At 41.5% G+C, this 17,756-nt stretch overlaps 1 protein-coding gene across 3 annotated transcripts in view; it reads right to left on the bottom strand.

Annotated features, from left to right (window-relative positions):
* LOC117519877 (amyloid-beta A4 precursor protein-binding family B member 2) overlaps positions 1-17,756 on the bottom strand; it is a 123,867-nt gene that overhangs the window by 74,775 nt on the left and 31,336 nt on the right. For all 3 annotated transcript variants that reach the window (XM_034181145.1, XM_034181144.1, XM_034181146.1), the window contains exons 7-8: positions 16,796-16,942; positions 16,592-16,719 (exon numbers count right to left, since the gene is read on the bottom strand). In XM_034181145.1, coding sequence (XP_034037036.1) covers positions 16,592-16,719; positions 16,796-16,942 — 275 coding nt within the window. The remainder of the gene's footprint in view (positions 1-16,591; positions 16,720-16,795; positions 16,943-17,756) is intronic.

Below are 17,756 nucleotides of genomic sequence, written 5' to 3'. Positions count from 1 at the left end.
TGGTATTTGTTTGGTTGTTCTACAGTTTAGTGTCCAAGTTGTTGTAGTCTGGTTTTATTGTTTCATTCCTGTGTTTATTTTATTTTGGTTGTGTTTCTATATTTGTGGTAGTTAGTTCTTCCTGTTTTAGTTTGATGATCTTGGTTTGCTTGGATGTTTTGTTAACTTTTTTCCTGTGTGTCCCCCCAGCTGTGATCTGTTTATAATTTCCCACACCTGTCCTTCGTTTGTCATTAGTTCCTGTGTGTTTTAAAGCCCCCACCTTTCCCTTGTTTAGTTGCTGGTTTCTTCTTTGGTTGTACCCGTGTTCTTCTTTGGTTGTACCCATTTATTGTCTTTGTCTTTGTCATTTCCTTTTTGCTTGTGTGTGTGTGTTATCTAGATATTAGATTTTGTTCGGTGTTTGGTTTTGTGACTCCTCTTTTCTCCCAGTTAAATGTGAATTGTTACTGGACTGTTTTTGTTGTATTCATATTTTTGTACCCACGTGTTTACTGGATTGTTGTTCTCACAACTTTTGTCATTAAATCACCTTTTCATCATATCAGTTGCTGCCTGCACACTGGGTTCATTCAGATACTGTAAAACATAACAAATATGATCAAAAACGAAACAAACAATTGAGGAGAAAACAAACAAACCCCAAGATCAAATGCTCTGACAGCACACCAATGTCATGCTCACATTTCAAAATATCAGGCATATAGAAAATAATAATAAAATACGCAACATGCACTTTTAAAGTTCCCTAAAAAATTCATAAACTACACACACACTCATCTTCAACCGCTTTCTACAACCGCTTTCGGGGGGCTGGAGCCTATCGGAGCGGTCATAGAGCGTGAGGCAGGGTACACCCTGGACAGGACGCCAGACTGTCACAGGGCCACATATAGACAAACAAACACATTCACACCCGGACACACACCTACGGATAATTTTTAAGTTTCCAATCCACCTAACCTGCGTGTCTTTGGATGTGGGAGGAAGCCGGCGCACCCGGAGAGAACCCACGCAAACATGGGGAGGACATGCAAACTCCACACAGAAAGGCCACATCATGACCTTCTTGCTGTGAGGCAACAGTGCTAACCACTAAGCCACCGTGCTGCCATACATGAACTGCTTTATTTAAATTAGCCATTTTCCTATACATTACCATGGAGCTAGTACACATTTTACCTTGTCACCTGACCTCGACTGTTTAGTGGATCCTACCCAAAATCAAATCACTTCTTATTACTGAATTCACAATTTCTGAGACTGAAGCATTTGCTTTTCAAACCACAAGTCAATGCTATTGACTTGTGGTTTGAAAAAAACCCCTTTTGTCCAGTTTCTCAGTTTTCTTTTTACAACCAGTTCAATTCCTGTCTGGTCGCAGTCTAAACCTTCTCATAACCCGACTGTGGTCTTCCTAATAACATAAAATCTGTTTATGTGCACAATGTATTTTCAAAGCCCTGCTCTGTTTTATGTCATTGTAAAGTCTGCAGAAAAAAGCTGTGATCTCAGTCATACTGGTAAAATCATTTCTTATTTCAATGTATGAGTATTTTCTTTGTTTGGCATTTCTTCTTCCTTCTCTTGGTAACAGCCTTGCTTCCCCTGCAGTCCTTTTACTTTATTGTGCGTTTCTGTCTGTATTCCTGCAGTCTTCACTTGTCCCTGAAAGCCTTTTGTTTAAATCATGCTTTTGTCTGGAAGTTGTGCACTTGGGTCTAAGCCTGAAAGCCTGTCAGATGCATCGCAATGTGTCGACTTTTTACCCCCGTCCTTTTGCACAGATGGGCAGAGAGAGAGAGAGAGAAAGAGAAAAAAAGAGATGCAAAGCAGAACTAAATCCCTTCTTCTTCTCTCATTCACCTCTCTTAAATTTTAAATTCTGTGCTTCCTCTTCCTTTTTCTTTTTTGCCGCCATCTTTCTTTTAACACTTTTCTGTGTTTTAATCAAATTAGATCACAATGTCACTCAAGCCAACTGCACACATTTTAACACGTTTGTGCTTAAAAGTGTACAAATAAGTAACACCTGCACCTTAGATGTTAGATACAAGCAAATTACTTTGCTGTGACTCAGTGATCCCATAATTTATCATTTATCTGTGTGGTCTTTACATTTGATCAGTTCTGTACAAAATGATCCACTTCATCCTTGATGAGTGCACAACCTTTCCACCATTGATATAATGAGCCAACACTGGGCCCTAATGCAGGACTGTAAAGGTGCACCCCGCCCCAACCTGCCACCCAACCACAGCGCATGGTGACGTAATATTAACAGTGAACATAGCCACACAACAAATAAAGAACAATGTTATGAACAATTTGATCTTAAGCAAAAATCACATGAGCAGTGATCTGACTGTTTACATTTTTAAAATGTAAGGCATAAGGCCCCATTAAACAAACAACAACAAAAAAACAGTTTATCATCCCCGCTTGCATGCCGAAATTGGCCTGCATCAATTTTTTTTTTATTATTATTTTTTGGCAAATTTTATTTACAGCAGTACAGCTGGTGCAAGAGCCAGCATGTCTGTTAAGTGGCGAATGTGCTTTCGCCGAAGACGACCGGAGTTTACCGAGCCGGTGTCACGGACTCAGCACTTTCCTAGACTGAGCACTCCCTGCCTTAACTGTGAATGCATCATTTTGGAGCGTTAGCAGCGATTAACAGATTATCGCCTTGTTTCTGCTTAAAACTGTCTTTACAGTGATTCTCAACCGGCCGTGATCGATCGTCAGGAGTGCCGTGGGCAATTATCAAATATCACCATTATCGGGTATGTGCTGTAATAGTGTGGCAGATGGTGTAATGCTCTTTTATTCCAGTAGATGGCAGCAAAATGCGCAGTAGCGCTGAGCCGTGTGCCGACTAGGAGGCGTGATCGCCATTTTAATTCCGGGCAAGTTAGTGATTTGTGTGCATAGAAGTTCACTTAGTCTCGTCAAGAAACAGGTGGAATATACCGGAAAGCTGCGCATGTTGGCAAAGTCACAAACGGAGGAACAAGGGAGACAATATTTCCTTCCATAAGTAAGTGGTTTTGGTTATTGTTGTCACTTTGACCGTGATATTTGGATGATAAACCAGCTGTATGTCTCCTGCCGTACCTGTGTCGCCCGGTGACACGGATCATTAATTTCACTTATGTCTAGTTGATATTTTCCGCTGCTAGACCAATGTGTAGTTAAAATTCTTGTCGTTAGTGACTAAAAATTGTTCGACAAGACTGGGGAGTTTTTTTTTTTGCACCTTTAAAATAATGAGATTAATGACCCGCGCTGTGCTGCCACACACACAGAGATGTGCACACACACACCGCTGACTTCATGAATGAAATTCGGTCAATAAAGGATAATTGTGTAAAAATATAATATGTATAAATGTATTGTAATGGTTTTAGGAGCCGCGCTGCGTTGAACAGCAGCAGCTCAGCCGAGCAGCGTAGCTTAACAGCGCAGATCCGTGTAACTTTCAACACTAATATTTGAGAATGTGTGGGTGTCAGAGTAAGTTTAATACTTTCCTGACATAATTTAATGTAATTTAATTTTACTGGCTCGATATCCAGGACAAAATGGCATTTTAACACGTATTTTGAGAGCATTTTTCTGAGTGTGTTCAGTCGCGAATCTCCATTGAAAATGCATTAACATCCGGGTATTTCGTCAATATTTTGCCCGGTTAGGAGACGTCATGTCGCTGTCCATGAAGGGTCGTTTTCGTTTAGTGTGCAGCATTTGGACTGCGCTCTCTAGTTCTTATATACAGCTCCATGACTATAGTATACTATGTTACGTCATATCTGTACCGCACGTGTTGCTAACGTGCTAACGCACCATGTATAGACAGTCGAGTTAGTGGTGCGTGACACGTGACACATGACAATGGCGTGCCGCATGATTTTGTAAATATAAAAAGGGTGCCGCGGCTCAAAAAAAGTTGAAAATCACTGAGGTTTTACTTTGTCATATGATGGTTAATAATCACATTATTCCATTCTGTGTGCTGTGATTCCCCCCCCCCCCCTTTTTATTTAGAAATGATTGTTGACCAAAAGCTTCAGATGTCTGTTGCTGAGATATGATGACTGGAGTGCAGTTTTAAACAGAAATGAGGCAATAATCTGTGAATCGCTGCTGATGCTCCAAAATGACGCAAGCGCAGTGAAGGCAGAGGGAGTGCTGAGCTCCTCTCACCGGAACTTACCACTTTCATCACTGCCAACCACAGACACGAGGAACATACATTTATACCCAGCTTTATCTATCCATGAAGCCAGAGGACACACACCAATTAGCTAAACTGCAGGATCGTCTTACAGACATAAAGACATGGATGACCTCTAATTTCCTGCTTTTAAACTCAGATAAAACTGAAGTTATTGTACTTGGCCCCACAAATCTTAGAAACATGGTGTCTAACCAGATCCTTACTCTGGATGGCATTACCCTGACCTCTAGTAATACTGTGAGAAATCTTGGAGTCATTTTTGATCAGGATATGTCATTCAAAGCTCATATTAAACAAATATGTAGGACTGCTTTTTTGTATTTTATCTCTAAAATTAGAAAGGTCTTGTCTCAGAGTGATGCTGAAAAACTAATTCATGCATTTATTTCCTCTAGGCTGGACTATTGTAATTCATTATTATCAGGTTGTCTTAAAGGTTCCCTGAAAAGCCTTCAGTTAATTCAAAATGCTGCAGCTAGAGTACTGACAGGGACTAGAAGGAGAGAGCATATTTCACCCATATTGGCTTCTCTTCATTGGCTTCCTGTTAATTCTAGAATAGAATTTAAAATTCTTCTTCTTACTTATAAGGTTTTGAATAATCAGGTCCCATCTTATCTTAGGGACCTCATAGTACCATATCACCCCAATAGAGCGCTTCGCTGTCAGACTGCAGGCTTACCTGTAGTTCCTAGGGTTTGTAAGAGTAGAATGGGAGGCAGAGCCTTCAGCTTTCAGGCTCCTCTCCTCTGGAACCAGCTCCCAATTCGGATCAGGGAGACAGACACCCTCTCTACTTTTAAGATTAGGCTTAAAACTTTCCTTTTGCTAAAGCTTATAGTTAGGGCTGGATCAGGTGACCCTGAACCATCCCTTAGTTATGCTGCTATAGACTTAGACTGCTGGGGGGTTCCCATGATGCACTGAGTGTTTCTTTCTCTTTTTGCTCTGTATGCACCACTCTGCATTTAATCATTAGTGATTGATCTCTGCTCTCTTCCACAGCATGTCTTTTTCCTGGTTCTCTCCCTCAGCCCCAACCAGTCCCAGCAGAAGACTGCCCCTCCCTGAGCCTGATATTGCTGGAGATTTCTTCCTGTTAAAAGGGAGTTTTTCCTTCCCACTGTCGCCAAGTGCTTGCTGACAGGGGGTCGTTTTGACCGTTGGGGTTTTTCCGTAATTATTGTATGGCTTTGCCTTACAATATAAAGCGCCTTGGGGCAACTGTTTGTTGTGATTTGGCGCTATATAAATAAAATTGATTTGATTTGATTTAACGTGATACAGATTGCCGACAAAGCCAAGAAGCAACTACAACAGTTGCAAGGTGAGTTTTTCCTTGTTCGCTTCTTCTGCTGTGGTGGCTCATTAGCGCCAAAAAGCACTCGCACTCGGTAGATCTGGCCACTCGGTCCAGCCCGCGAGTTTTTCCATAGGATACTTCTGGCATTATGTACATATATTTGTGAATTTTAATCAAATTTAATTTTAATTAAAATTTAAAATTTAATTTAATCAAATCAAAATCAAATTGCAGAGCTGTGAGGCTGGTTTTGTTATATTTCTAAATTAAACTTTCCCTAAAGGCATAAGTTTCATTTCTCAGTCTGAAAATTTACTGTGTTGTTTGTTTTCAGTTTCAAAGAAAAAAAAAAAATCAACCCTCCCTCATCACTTTTTTCTGATTTCAAGAATGATAAACTAATGTGTTTTTTTGGGGGGCGGGGGCTAAGTAATATTTTCGATCTGCATGTTTTCCCCATGTTTGCATGAGTTCCCTCAAGATGCTCTGACTTCCTCCCACCTCCAAAGACATGCAGGTTAGGTGAAGTAGACACTTGCTACTAGTAGCGTATACTGACATGATGCTGTAATGTCTACAGATACCAAACATGGTGGTGCGTTGAGAGGTGATGTTCTTCATGGCACGATATGTGTTCTCCAGAGTCTCACCAGAGACACGCCCCCCTGTCCAAAGCAGCAAAGCGCTCACATGAATGGGCTCACAGCTACAGGATGTAGGGCAAAAGATGCTGCCCATGTTGATCTGTCAGTGAGGCTGTCACCCATGCTGTCGCATGACAAATGGACCATGTGGACATGCGATCACGTGTCACGTGACATGCCTGTCCGGGCGGATGGCACTCTGGCATTGTGACAAGCAGCCGGAGCAGTGGGGTTTTCATTTTTATCTCTGTTGTGGTGGTCTGGGAATGCTACTGGCTGGTGATTGCACCTCCAGTGGGACATGCTGGATATGCCACGATGGATGTTCCACAGCTGTCAGCTGTTCCATCATGGACATGATAGCCGTCCAGATGTGCGCATTGAGCTGACAGAGATGGCACTGCACTCCGGCCACTGTTCGAGCCTTTGCCACCTCAGCTGCACCTCAACAATGTAGGCTTATGGTGTGGGGGGGAGGGGGAGACGACATGCTCACGTGCCATTTGTGTTGTTGTGGGGGCGGGGGGAGCACACTGCACATTCACACCCCGTTGCGTTGCTCGGGGGAGGGGGGAGTGGCACACTCGCATGCTATTTGTTTTGTGGGGGGCAGCGGCATACTTGCATGCCATTTGTGGTGCTCGGGGAGAAACGGCACACTTGCGGAGCACTTAGAAAATGCAGGGCCATCCATGCAACCAGCCAAAAAGTGGTCGCCTGTGCTCTAGTTTCGTGCTGGTTGCGCGAATGGCCCCACCTTTTCTTAATGCCCCGCAAGTGGTGTTGGATGTCTGTGGATGGCACCTGGACTCCAGCCGAGAGTTGGTTGAATGGGCACTCGTGTGCCATTCGCAGTTATTTGGCCACTGGGGGGAAGGCTGCCTCGATCACACCATTTAGCCAGGGTTCGACATGCCCAATAAGTTTGCGCAGCCCCTCGGCCATGGCACGATATGTCTGACCGACGTTCGACATGCTGTGTGACTCAGATGGCAGTGCAAGCTCATCTTGCCTGCCATTCGAATGGGTTTCCAGTGCGAGCGACACGCGAATGTAGAGTGCATGTGCTGTGCCCGAATGGATGTGGCGGCTGCTATACGAGGCGTTTGAGGTGGCTCCGATTTTTGTGTGCCATTCTGCCTCAATCGTGTTATGTGTGAAGGGGCCCTATAACAGGTCGCTATGTTACCACTTGTGAAGCTGACGCTGTGATTTGTGCCGCTATGTGATCTTTCAACCTGTGTAATGGCTGTTGTGACTCAGCCTGTGACTGCTGGGCCGTCATGAGCAAAAGACAGATTAATGTCACTGCTGTCTGGTGCCCCGTTCAGGCTGGTGGTAAAAATCTGTTTTGGTCTAACCGCTCACATTGGATTCCAGGTGTGTTTTGCTCCCTCTCTAAAGCCACAAGCCTTGAAGTACACTGCAAGTTGCACTGGACTCATACAGTACAGGGCTCTTTGGGCATGCATGTGATTTTTTTTAATTTTTTTATTTTAAATGGGTCATTTAATTGATGAAGCCGTCACCCGACAGCTTCCTGACTGTGTGTTGTCTCTCGACTTAAATTATTACATCAAGGTCCTTCTGTGCATCAGGTTAAAAATCTGCTATTAGTTATCCCCCTCCAGGTCACCAAAGCCTTCTAAATAACCTAAAACCTAAATATTTCCAGGATGCTGCCCCATGGCACCAAACTGCCAGTGTGACTTGCAGTAGCCTCACCCATACACTGTCAAAAATAAATAAATAAAAAATCCTGGTACCCTGCCACAGCAGATCCAATGCAGATACATTATGTTGATTTTTGCTTAAATTTTAAGCTGGATGCCAGAATACACCATGGATGTACATGTATAAAAACCTCAAACTTAAATAAAAATTAATGCCAACAGTTCAATTAGATGACATCATAAGTATTACTGGCTGTTAATAGTTGCTGAGAAATACTACAAATGCACTTACGCAAGCCTGCACTCCTTCACCATTAGTCTGTGGATTTGAGCTGCCAAACATAAACACCAACAATGTTCATGAGCAAACAAACTTTCTGTTGTCTGCATTATTGACAGGAGTTACTGGAGCTGTGTTTTAGTGCAGCAGATAGTTGAAACAATCCTGCAAATGGTGATACAAGGATCAAATTCAGCACAAATACTCCTTAGACATTACTGTTTTGAAATAACCGATTAGCCACCTGAATTATCAATAGGCAGCCAGGTAGGGGTCAATTGAAGAATTACACAGGGGTCAAAATTAAAAGTTGATCTAATCATTTTGAAAACCATGTCACATTATTCACTTGATCATAATGATTCCAAAAAGGTATAGTTTGGACTGTCTGTGACTGAATGTTATGGAGTAAAAACAGCAACAATTGTGAGAAAGGGTCAGTTTCAGTTTGTACAGGGGTCAAAAGTTAAAGTTGCCCCAATTTTGGTAAAAAAGTGATGCAAATTATTGATTGAGCCAATAGGATGAATAAATGCAATAGTTTTGACAGTGTTGAATACTTGGTCTCCAAAGTGAAGGTCAAACAAGCTCAACGTCCATTGGATTCTATGAAATGTCACATATGTCAACCCGTGACACATGGCAAGACACATGGTCTACACTATCCTTTTTAAAACTCTGTTAACTCAACATCATTTGCATTATAATTTGCATTTTTAACAAAATTAGGGCAACTTTAACTTTTGACCCCGTACAAACTGAAAGTGAACTTTGTCACCATTCTTGCTGTTTTTACCCCATACCTCCAAGGAATTCAGTCATAGATAGACCTTTTGGAATGGTTATAATCAAGCGAATAATGTAATACCATTTTCAATATGATTAGAGCATCTTTTAATTTTGACACCTGTGTAATATTTCAATTGGCCAATTGAAAATGATGGTGGTTTATCGGTTATTTCAAAAGAGTAATGTCTAAGGAGTATTTGTGCTGAATTTGATGCTTGTATCACCATTTTCCGGATTCCACTCTAAATATTCTCTTACAGTTGTATGCAAAAATTTGGGCACCCCTCATAATTTTCATGATTTTCCTTTATAAATCATTGGATGTCTGGATCAGAAATTTCAGTTAAATATATCACATAGGAGATGAACACACTAATATTTGAGAAGTGAAATGAAGTTTCTAGTATTTACAGAAAGTGTGCAATAATTATTTAAACAAAATTAGGCAGGTGCATAAATTTGGGTACGCTTGTCATTTTATTGATTTGAATACATTTAGCACTAATTACTGGAACACAAAATTGGTTTGGTAAGCTCATTAACCCTTGACCTCCTTACACAGGTGAATCCAATAATGAGAAAGGGTATTTAAGGTGGCCATTTGGAAATGTTTCCCCTCTTTGCATCTCTTCTAATGAGTGGCAACATGGGAGCCTCTAAACAACTCTCAAATGACCTGAAAACAAAGATTGTTCAACATTATGGTTTAGAGGAAGGATACACAGTGGTGGGCACAGCTAACCAAAAAGTTAACTTCGATAACCATTAATTTGATAACTGAAAAGTTATCTTTTATGATGCTAAACCGATAAACTGCTAAAAATGTATCTTTATTACAGATAACTTTTAGTATTTATTCGGACGTGGCCACATCAGATTACACTGTTGGCTTCTGATAAACCAGTTTCACTTTCACTTTTCGCTGCTGGTAAATTCAAGAATCACAAACACATAAGAACGCACAAAAAATGAATGAATAAAAAAATATAACCCCAAACACTGTACACACAGTGTAGACTCACTTACTGTAACATCCAAAGTAAACCTAAACTACACTACCCTCAATGCTTCCTGCGTCGACCGGCCAATCATGTTTTGCGCTTAATGATGATGTCATCAGCAAGCAACAGGCAGCCAGTTTGCTACAAACACACAACAGATGGACTAAAATGTTTGATTTTAGGGTTTACAAACATTTTGACAGTTAAACTTTGCTCACTTTACCAGCAAAAAAAAAAAAAAAAATGTTATCGAACTGAAAGTTATTGGAACAAAATTTATCGGAAAATAATTGGTCCGATGATGGTTTTAAAACTTATCTGCTAACAAAAACATTAGCTTCGATAATTATCTGTTATCAGATTAGCTGAACTGTGCCCACCACTGAGGATACAAAAAGCTGTCTAAGAGGTATCAGCTGTCAGTTTCCACTGTGAGGAACATAGTGAGGAAAAGGGAAGTGGCAGGCCAAGAAAAATCTCAGATAAGCTGAAGTGAAGGATGGTGAGAACAGTCATAGTCAACCCACAGGCCTGCTCCAAAGACCTACAACATGATCTTGCTGCAGATAGTGTCTCTGTGCATCATTCAACTATACAGTGCACTTTGCACAAAGACATGCTGTAATGCAGGGGAAGCCTTTTCTGTGTACACACCACAAACAGATTCACTTGAGGTATGCTAAAGCACATTTGCATCTCTTCTAATGAGTGGCAACATGGGAGCCTCGAAACAACTTTCAAATGAAAACAAAGATTGTTCAAAAACAGCCAGCTACATTTTGGAATAAGGTACTGTGGACTGATGAAACTAAAATTGAGTTATTTGGACATAACAAGGGGCGGTATGCATGGCAGAAAAAGAACACAGCATTCCAAGAAAAACACTTGCTACCTACAGTAAAAATTGGAGGTGGTTCCTTCATGCTATGTGGCTGTGTGGCCAGTGCCGGTACTGGGAATCTTGTTAAAGTTAAGGGTCATATGGATTCCAGTCAATATCAGCAGATTCTTGAGAACAATGTTCATGAATCAGTGACAAAGTTGAAGTTGTGCCGGGGCTGGATCTTTCAACAAGACAATGACCTTAAACACTGCTCAAAATCTACTAAGGCATTCATGCAGAGGAACAAGTACAATGTTCTGGAATGACCATCTCAGTCCCCAGACCTGAATATTATTGAAAATCTATGGTGTGATTTTAAGCGGACCGTCCATGCTCGGAAACCAACAAACCTGAGATGTTTTGTAAAGAGGATTGGTCCAAAATACCTTCAGCCAGAATCCAGATTCTCATTGGAAGCTATAGGAAGCATTTAGAGGCTGTTATTTCTGCAAAAGGAGGATCTACTAAATATTGATGTATTTTTTTCTGTTGGGGTGCCCAAATTTATGCACCTGCCTAATTTTGTTTAAAGAATTTTTGCACACTTTCTGTAAATCCTATAAACTTCAATTCACTTCTCAAATATCACTGTGTTTGTCTGCAATATGATATATTTAACTGAAATTTTTGATCCAAACAACCAATGATTTATAAAGGAAAATCATGGAAATCCCATACAACTGTATCTCCTACACTATTTGAACAGGAGTCTTTCAGCGAGGCCAGTTTGCCAACATACTTTAAAACACTGCCATCTAGTGGCAGATTTTAGCAATTAACGTTGGGATACCATCAAACATGATGTAAACCAAAACAATGATCTACATTCAAGAAAAGTGTGTTGTGTAAAGACAGCATTAAATGTCTTCATACAGCAGAGCGGGATCAAGAAACAGAGTGAGAGTGTGCAGGAGAGAGAGAGAGAGAAAATGGAAGTAAAGATGTTGAACCCGGGTCAAGCCCCTCCCCTGTCTGCTGTATGTAACATGTTTTATCCATTACTCTGAGATTGAAAGCCCTCTGAGACAGAGGGACTCTCTGCTTTACACATATTTCGACAGTTCTGATAATGAAAAATGAACATAAAAAATAGGCAGAATGGAGAGATGCAGGACTGAAAGTACAGCAGAAACATGTTGAAAAAAGATAAATAACAGGGCATGAAGACACAAATAAGCGATGACACATCAAGCTTTTCAAACAGACACTGTTTCCCAGCTCCATTTTCAGCCAGTCCCATAAGAGCTGAATGTACACGTCTGGATCAGACATGTTCAAAATCCAGATTCCTCTTTCCCTGGTATGTTTGAGCTGGTAGCAGTTTTGAAGAAGAAAGAAGTCTTCTCCACTGTTATGTATATTTCAGCATGTGAAAAGACAAAGGTGAAGAAGCAAAAAGTGTGTCTCTGGCTGTTTATAAAACAATGAATAGAATCATTTCAACCAGGATCCTTGATTAAGTATTAATATTATAATGTCTTACTGTTATTGTTGTTATTATTAATTATTTCTTGTTTTTTGCTGCCCCCAGGTGCTTGGGGTCACCACAGGAGATCTGGCAGAAACCTGCATTGGGATTTGGCACAACTTTTACACTGTTGACCAGAAAGTTATGCTTTTATTTTATTGGGCAGTGTTGGAGAGCATTATTAGATACGGGATGGCAGCATGGTATGGAAACTTATCGGTTCAGCTAAAATCAAAGCTTTCTCGTCTGGTGCAGACTGCTATGTTCATACTCCATCAGGAGTATGAACTTTTACCATTTGGGAGACGATACAGAGCCCCCAAGTGCAAACTGAACAGATACAAGAACTCATTGATAAGATTTCTTATTGATAAGATTTTATTGATGCCATTATCGACCCGATTCTTTACCTCCTGTGAATTTTCTGTATACTAAAAGTAGGCTGTACAGGTTTTCTTTGTCAGCAACATTTTATTGAGTCCTAAAGTAAATAAGTATGAAATTGGTCACTGCATCCTTGATCTCTGGACAAAAACCGAAATAAACTAGAAGCACTCAGAGAGTGCAAACCTCCGCCAAGGCTATAGGGTCACTGACCCTAAAGAGATTCCCTCGTTGGCACAGTGATCTATTCAACAATTCAGTGTTACAACCAAAACTATGATACATACACCATGAAAACATACCACTAGAACTTGGAATCACTTTTATGTCTTTATTAGTTCAAAAGTTATTGTATAAAAACGATTTTTCGGTAATGGCGGTTTTCTTCTGGATCTAGCTCCATAACAGTTGAAGCTACATCAAATCTGATGACACCTTACTGAATCAGTACAGATTCAGCTACAATTTGGTGTTAGTTGTGCATCTCTGGCTTCATTTGTCACCTCATACTGACACATTTTCTATTTTCCCTATATTTTTGCATATTCTGGATCACCAGATCCGGAATCCGGATCCGATCATCACCAAACTTTGTTGTTTGATAGAACATTTGATCATGATCCGGATCACCACTAAAATTTAATCACTTGTTCCTCTTGTCATTTCCAACCACTCCACAAAATTTCATCAAAATCCGTTCAAAACTTTTTGAGTTATCCTGCTGACAGACAGACAGACAGACAAACAAACAAACGCGACCGAAAACATAACCTCCTTGGCGGAGGTAAAAAAAAAATCCACCTGTTGCTACAACTATTTGCGCACACCAGCGGCTGAAACACAGAGTGTGCACTGTGCAAGCCCATCGAACCCTCTTGCGGCAGGTGTCGGCCAAATTCCAGCTGACACACAGGAACGTCTAACACCACTCGCTTGGCACTTAGAAAATGTGTGGCCATTTGCGCTGTTAGCACGAAAACAGTCAGCAGATGATCACTTTTGAGCTGTATGTGAAATCTGTTTCAGTGCCCCCACGACTGTGGAGTTGCCAAGTACACATGTGGTGAGACACCTCTCATCTGATCAGAGTGACACCATGGTTGGGGGTTGAACGGAGAGGGGGTGTGGCTGGCTGCCAACAGCAGCAGCTGTTGACATGTGGTCCTGGACATCACAGCTGCAGAACATGTACCATGTTGACAGACGTGTGTGTGGTTGCTGTCCTCATGCGGAAATACATGAAGACATATATCGCTTTTGCGACCGGCTGGAGAGCGCGGACATTGACAGGCTGTCCCAGCTGAAATGGGACGTCAGTCCATGTGGACATGCAGCAGGCGATTTGAATGTCATGTCTGTCTGACAGGACACGTGTCCTGTGATCGACACGCCGCTGGACTATATAACAAGCTAACAGTGCGACATATATGCCACTTTCAGTCACATATCAGCAGAAATATGCCGTAACAAATGCCGTTTGGTCAGTTTTCACGGCGCTTTTTTCTCTTTTATGAATACATTTATGTCCTTGTTGATTTTAGTCATTTCATGCCCCTGTTATAAGACAGTGATTGTAACGCAGTGGTAAAGTTTCCATCTGGTGATCAGAGCTTTTGTAAATTGCAGGTTTGAATCCCGTGAGTGGCATTTATTTTTTATTTAACCAGGGTTGTTTAACCGTGGGGTTCTGTATTGCGTCTCCTTTTATTTAATGTTTACATCAACCCAGATATTCAGTAATTATACAGTTGGTTTTTATTTTATTTTTCTCCACATCAGCAGCAAGATGTGGTGCAACATGTCCCAGCTGCTCGCATTGTGTTCCCACTGCGACGGTTTTGTGTGCACAAAAAATCAAGGCAGAACAGCTCATATGAGCTAGTAATCATTTGTATTATTTTGTGTTTACATGAGTGATGGGGCCATAAGAAAGAATTTTATCTTGTGAAACTGTAACACAGAGAATTTGTGTGAGGGAATTTTGCAAATTTAGAATTATTTTCGGTTTCAAAATAAAAGCATTCACTGTGGTATTGCAATATTTTTTTTATATATATTTCCACAACCTAAATCTTGGCTCTGACGTTTAAGAGGAATTATTTTTCAAATGAAAAGTGACTGGAACTGAGTGCTAAGTGAGGTTTTCATACATTCAGTGAGAAATCATGAACTGTATTTGACTGACAAAATGTTAGCAGTCACACACAGAAAGCACAAAAACAGAACACTGAAGAGAAAGCAGTGTGTTACTCAGTGTTTGAAGAGCTTGTTGCAGGGTTCGTATAAACCATAAGAGGCCCGTATCTGCGGGTCCCCCCATTAGCAGCTGTGCTGGCCTCAGCACACTGTCAGATAAACAGTAAACGTTTAAGACCATGGGATGCAAACAAACAACTGAAGGCGTCACAGGACCTCAGTGTACCAGCCGTAATTACAAAGTCCTGAATGCAGATTGGGCAGCACGATGGATTACTGGTTTACACTCTTGCCTCACAGTGAGAAGGTCATGGGTGGGTCCTGTGGCCTTTCTGTGTGGAGTTTGCATGTTCTCCTCATGTTTGCGTAGGTTCCCTCCGTGTGCTCCGGCTTCCTCTCACATCCAAAGACATGCAGGTTAGGTGGACTGGAAACTTTAAACTGTCCGTAGGTGTGCGTTCGGGTGTAAATGTGTTTGTTTGTGTGTATGTGTCCCTGTGACAGACTGGCGTCCTATCCAGGGTGTATGCCGCCTCACACCCTATGACTGCTGGGATAGACTCCAGCCCCCTGCGACCTGATCTTGGACAAGCGGTTGAAGATGTGTGTGTGAATGCAGATTGTCCTTGAATGAGTCAGATTCCATTCTGTAGTCATTAATTAAACTTCCTGAATCAGCTTCAGTGAGAATCAACACATGCACATGTGTTTTACAAGCTGTTACAATATGTGATAAGCATGTTGCAGCATATATTCTTACATGTGTTCAGTGTAGTACAACAGCACATAACTGAAGCCAGTGTCGCATGGGATGATTCATTAAGAAATGAAGCCGGATTTGATAGGAAGTCTGGCTGGGAGTGTTTGGAATGTGTTGGGATGTGACAGTAGAATACAAATCTCCTCGACCCAGTGTTACGATGTTCAGGTTCATCTTCTATTTCCTTGTGAAATAGAAGATGAACCTGAACATCCTGCCACGATATGAGAATTTCAAACTCTATACTAATAACTCGGAAAATGATACCATGGGGAGAAAATCACAAAAAACATATTTTTAAATAAAGATTAGAACAATCCAAGCAATAAGATCAATGACAACACTATTTTTAAGTTGCCTGAGAAGCAAATACAGCTATTGTTGCAAATGAGTATTTATTCAGATACTAATTTTTAGTACTGATTCATATCTGAGTAACCCATTTTTTTTGACAACCCTGCAAGGTTTTATTGTAGAATATCCTTCTTTTGCAACCAGCCATCACTCAGAGTCAGTCCTAATGTCTGTAATAGTGACGTCTAAAATTCCGGGTTGAACCCACAGTACTTTTTCTAAAAGGTGACCACTAGCAGCATCCACTCTGATGATATCCATGTTATCTGCTGCCTCACCACACTTAAAAACCAGACTATCAGCCTCCATCAAGTCATGCATAGTGCATGTTGTTATGACTATTGCACACACACACACTGAGAGAACGCGATGCAACACACAGCTGGATCATAATGTGACTGTTGGGGGTCCCGTGTGACACCTGCTTTAAATGGTCAGCTGTTTCTGCTTGCTGGGTGATTTTATTTGCACATGAAGAATCACTGTTGCTGTTGAGACTCTGACAGCTCATTTCTGTCAAACCTACACATGGAACCGTTTCCTATAAATAGTAACAATACAATGTCATGGAGCCTTTTGGAGCAGACAGAAAATGTTTAGGAAAAACATCAGCTACCTGTCGTGGTCTCGGCCGACGCCCCAGACACGGATGCTGCTGATTGGCTGCGAGTGGAGAAGACTGCGATCATCTGGGTCAACTAAAGTCAGCATTCGATCCTGAAGCACCAGCAGCATGCCTTTACCCTGCAGGACCACAAACAGATACGCTGGAGTACGTATTTAGTGTGTGTACGGCATGTGCACATGTTATCACACTGACCTCCCCCCAGACGCCGGCTGAGTCCCGTATGTCCCTCCTACAGTAGGACAGCTGTCTGATACAGTGGTGGACGGCAACGCTGCTCCGGCCTTCACACAAGTCCTGCTCCGCCATCTCCACCCAACCCAGAGAACGCACCGGGAATGACTGGGAGGAAAACACAGAAACACGTTTCTTATACCTGTCGGAATGCACAATACAGCTGCAGGACTAATAAAGGAATATCTTCTGTTTCTATCAGAAGTGGAAACTCCAGCTTCAGGGAGTAAAAATGCTGATTCTAATTTGTTCAACTCTTCAGGCAGATTGATGAACTAATTGATGAAATCAACTATTTTACATGCACAGGAAGAAACAATACTTTCTATCCCTCTTGCATGTCTTTGCTCTCCCCTTCATTATTTGTCAATACGCGTTTCTCCCACAGGAGGGCAGCAAAAGCAAACTTAAGAGCATATACATAGATCAGTTAAAGTCACCGCTGAGAGGCACTACTGCAGACAGAAAACAGAAAAGGGTATCATTGTGTTGAGTTTTTGTGTTTTTAAGAGGGGTAGGGAGGGGGTGATGTTACTCAGCATACTGTGCATCAGGAAAGTATTCACAGTGCTTCACTTTTTCTACATTTTGATATGTTACAGCCTCATTCCAAAATAGAGTAAATTCCTTTTTTAAATTCCAGTGGCAGGAACTGGGAGACTAGTCAGGATTGAGGGAAAGATGAATGCAGCAATGTACAGAGGCATCCTGGATGAAAACCTGTTCCAGAGCGCTCTTGACCTCAGACTGGGGCAACAGTTCATCTTTCAGCAGGACATTGACCCTAAGCACACAGCCACAATATCAAAGGAGTGGCTTCAGGACAACTCTGTGAATGTCCTTGAGTGACCCAGCCAGAGCCCAGACCTGAATCCGATGGAACATCTCTGGAGAGATCTGAAAATGGCTGTATACCGACGCT

Source organism: Thalassophryne amazonica, chromosome 11 (genome assembly GCF_902500255.1).
Source record: "Thalassophryne amazonica chromosome 11, fThaAma1.1, whole genome shotgun sequence".
NCBI lineage: Eukaryota > Metazoa > Chordata > Actinopteri > Batrachoidiformes > Batrachoididae > Thalassophryne > Thalassophryne amazonica.
Note: the sequence above shows the minus strand (reverse complement) of the source record. Positions and strands in the feature narration are given on the sequence as shown.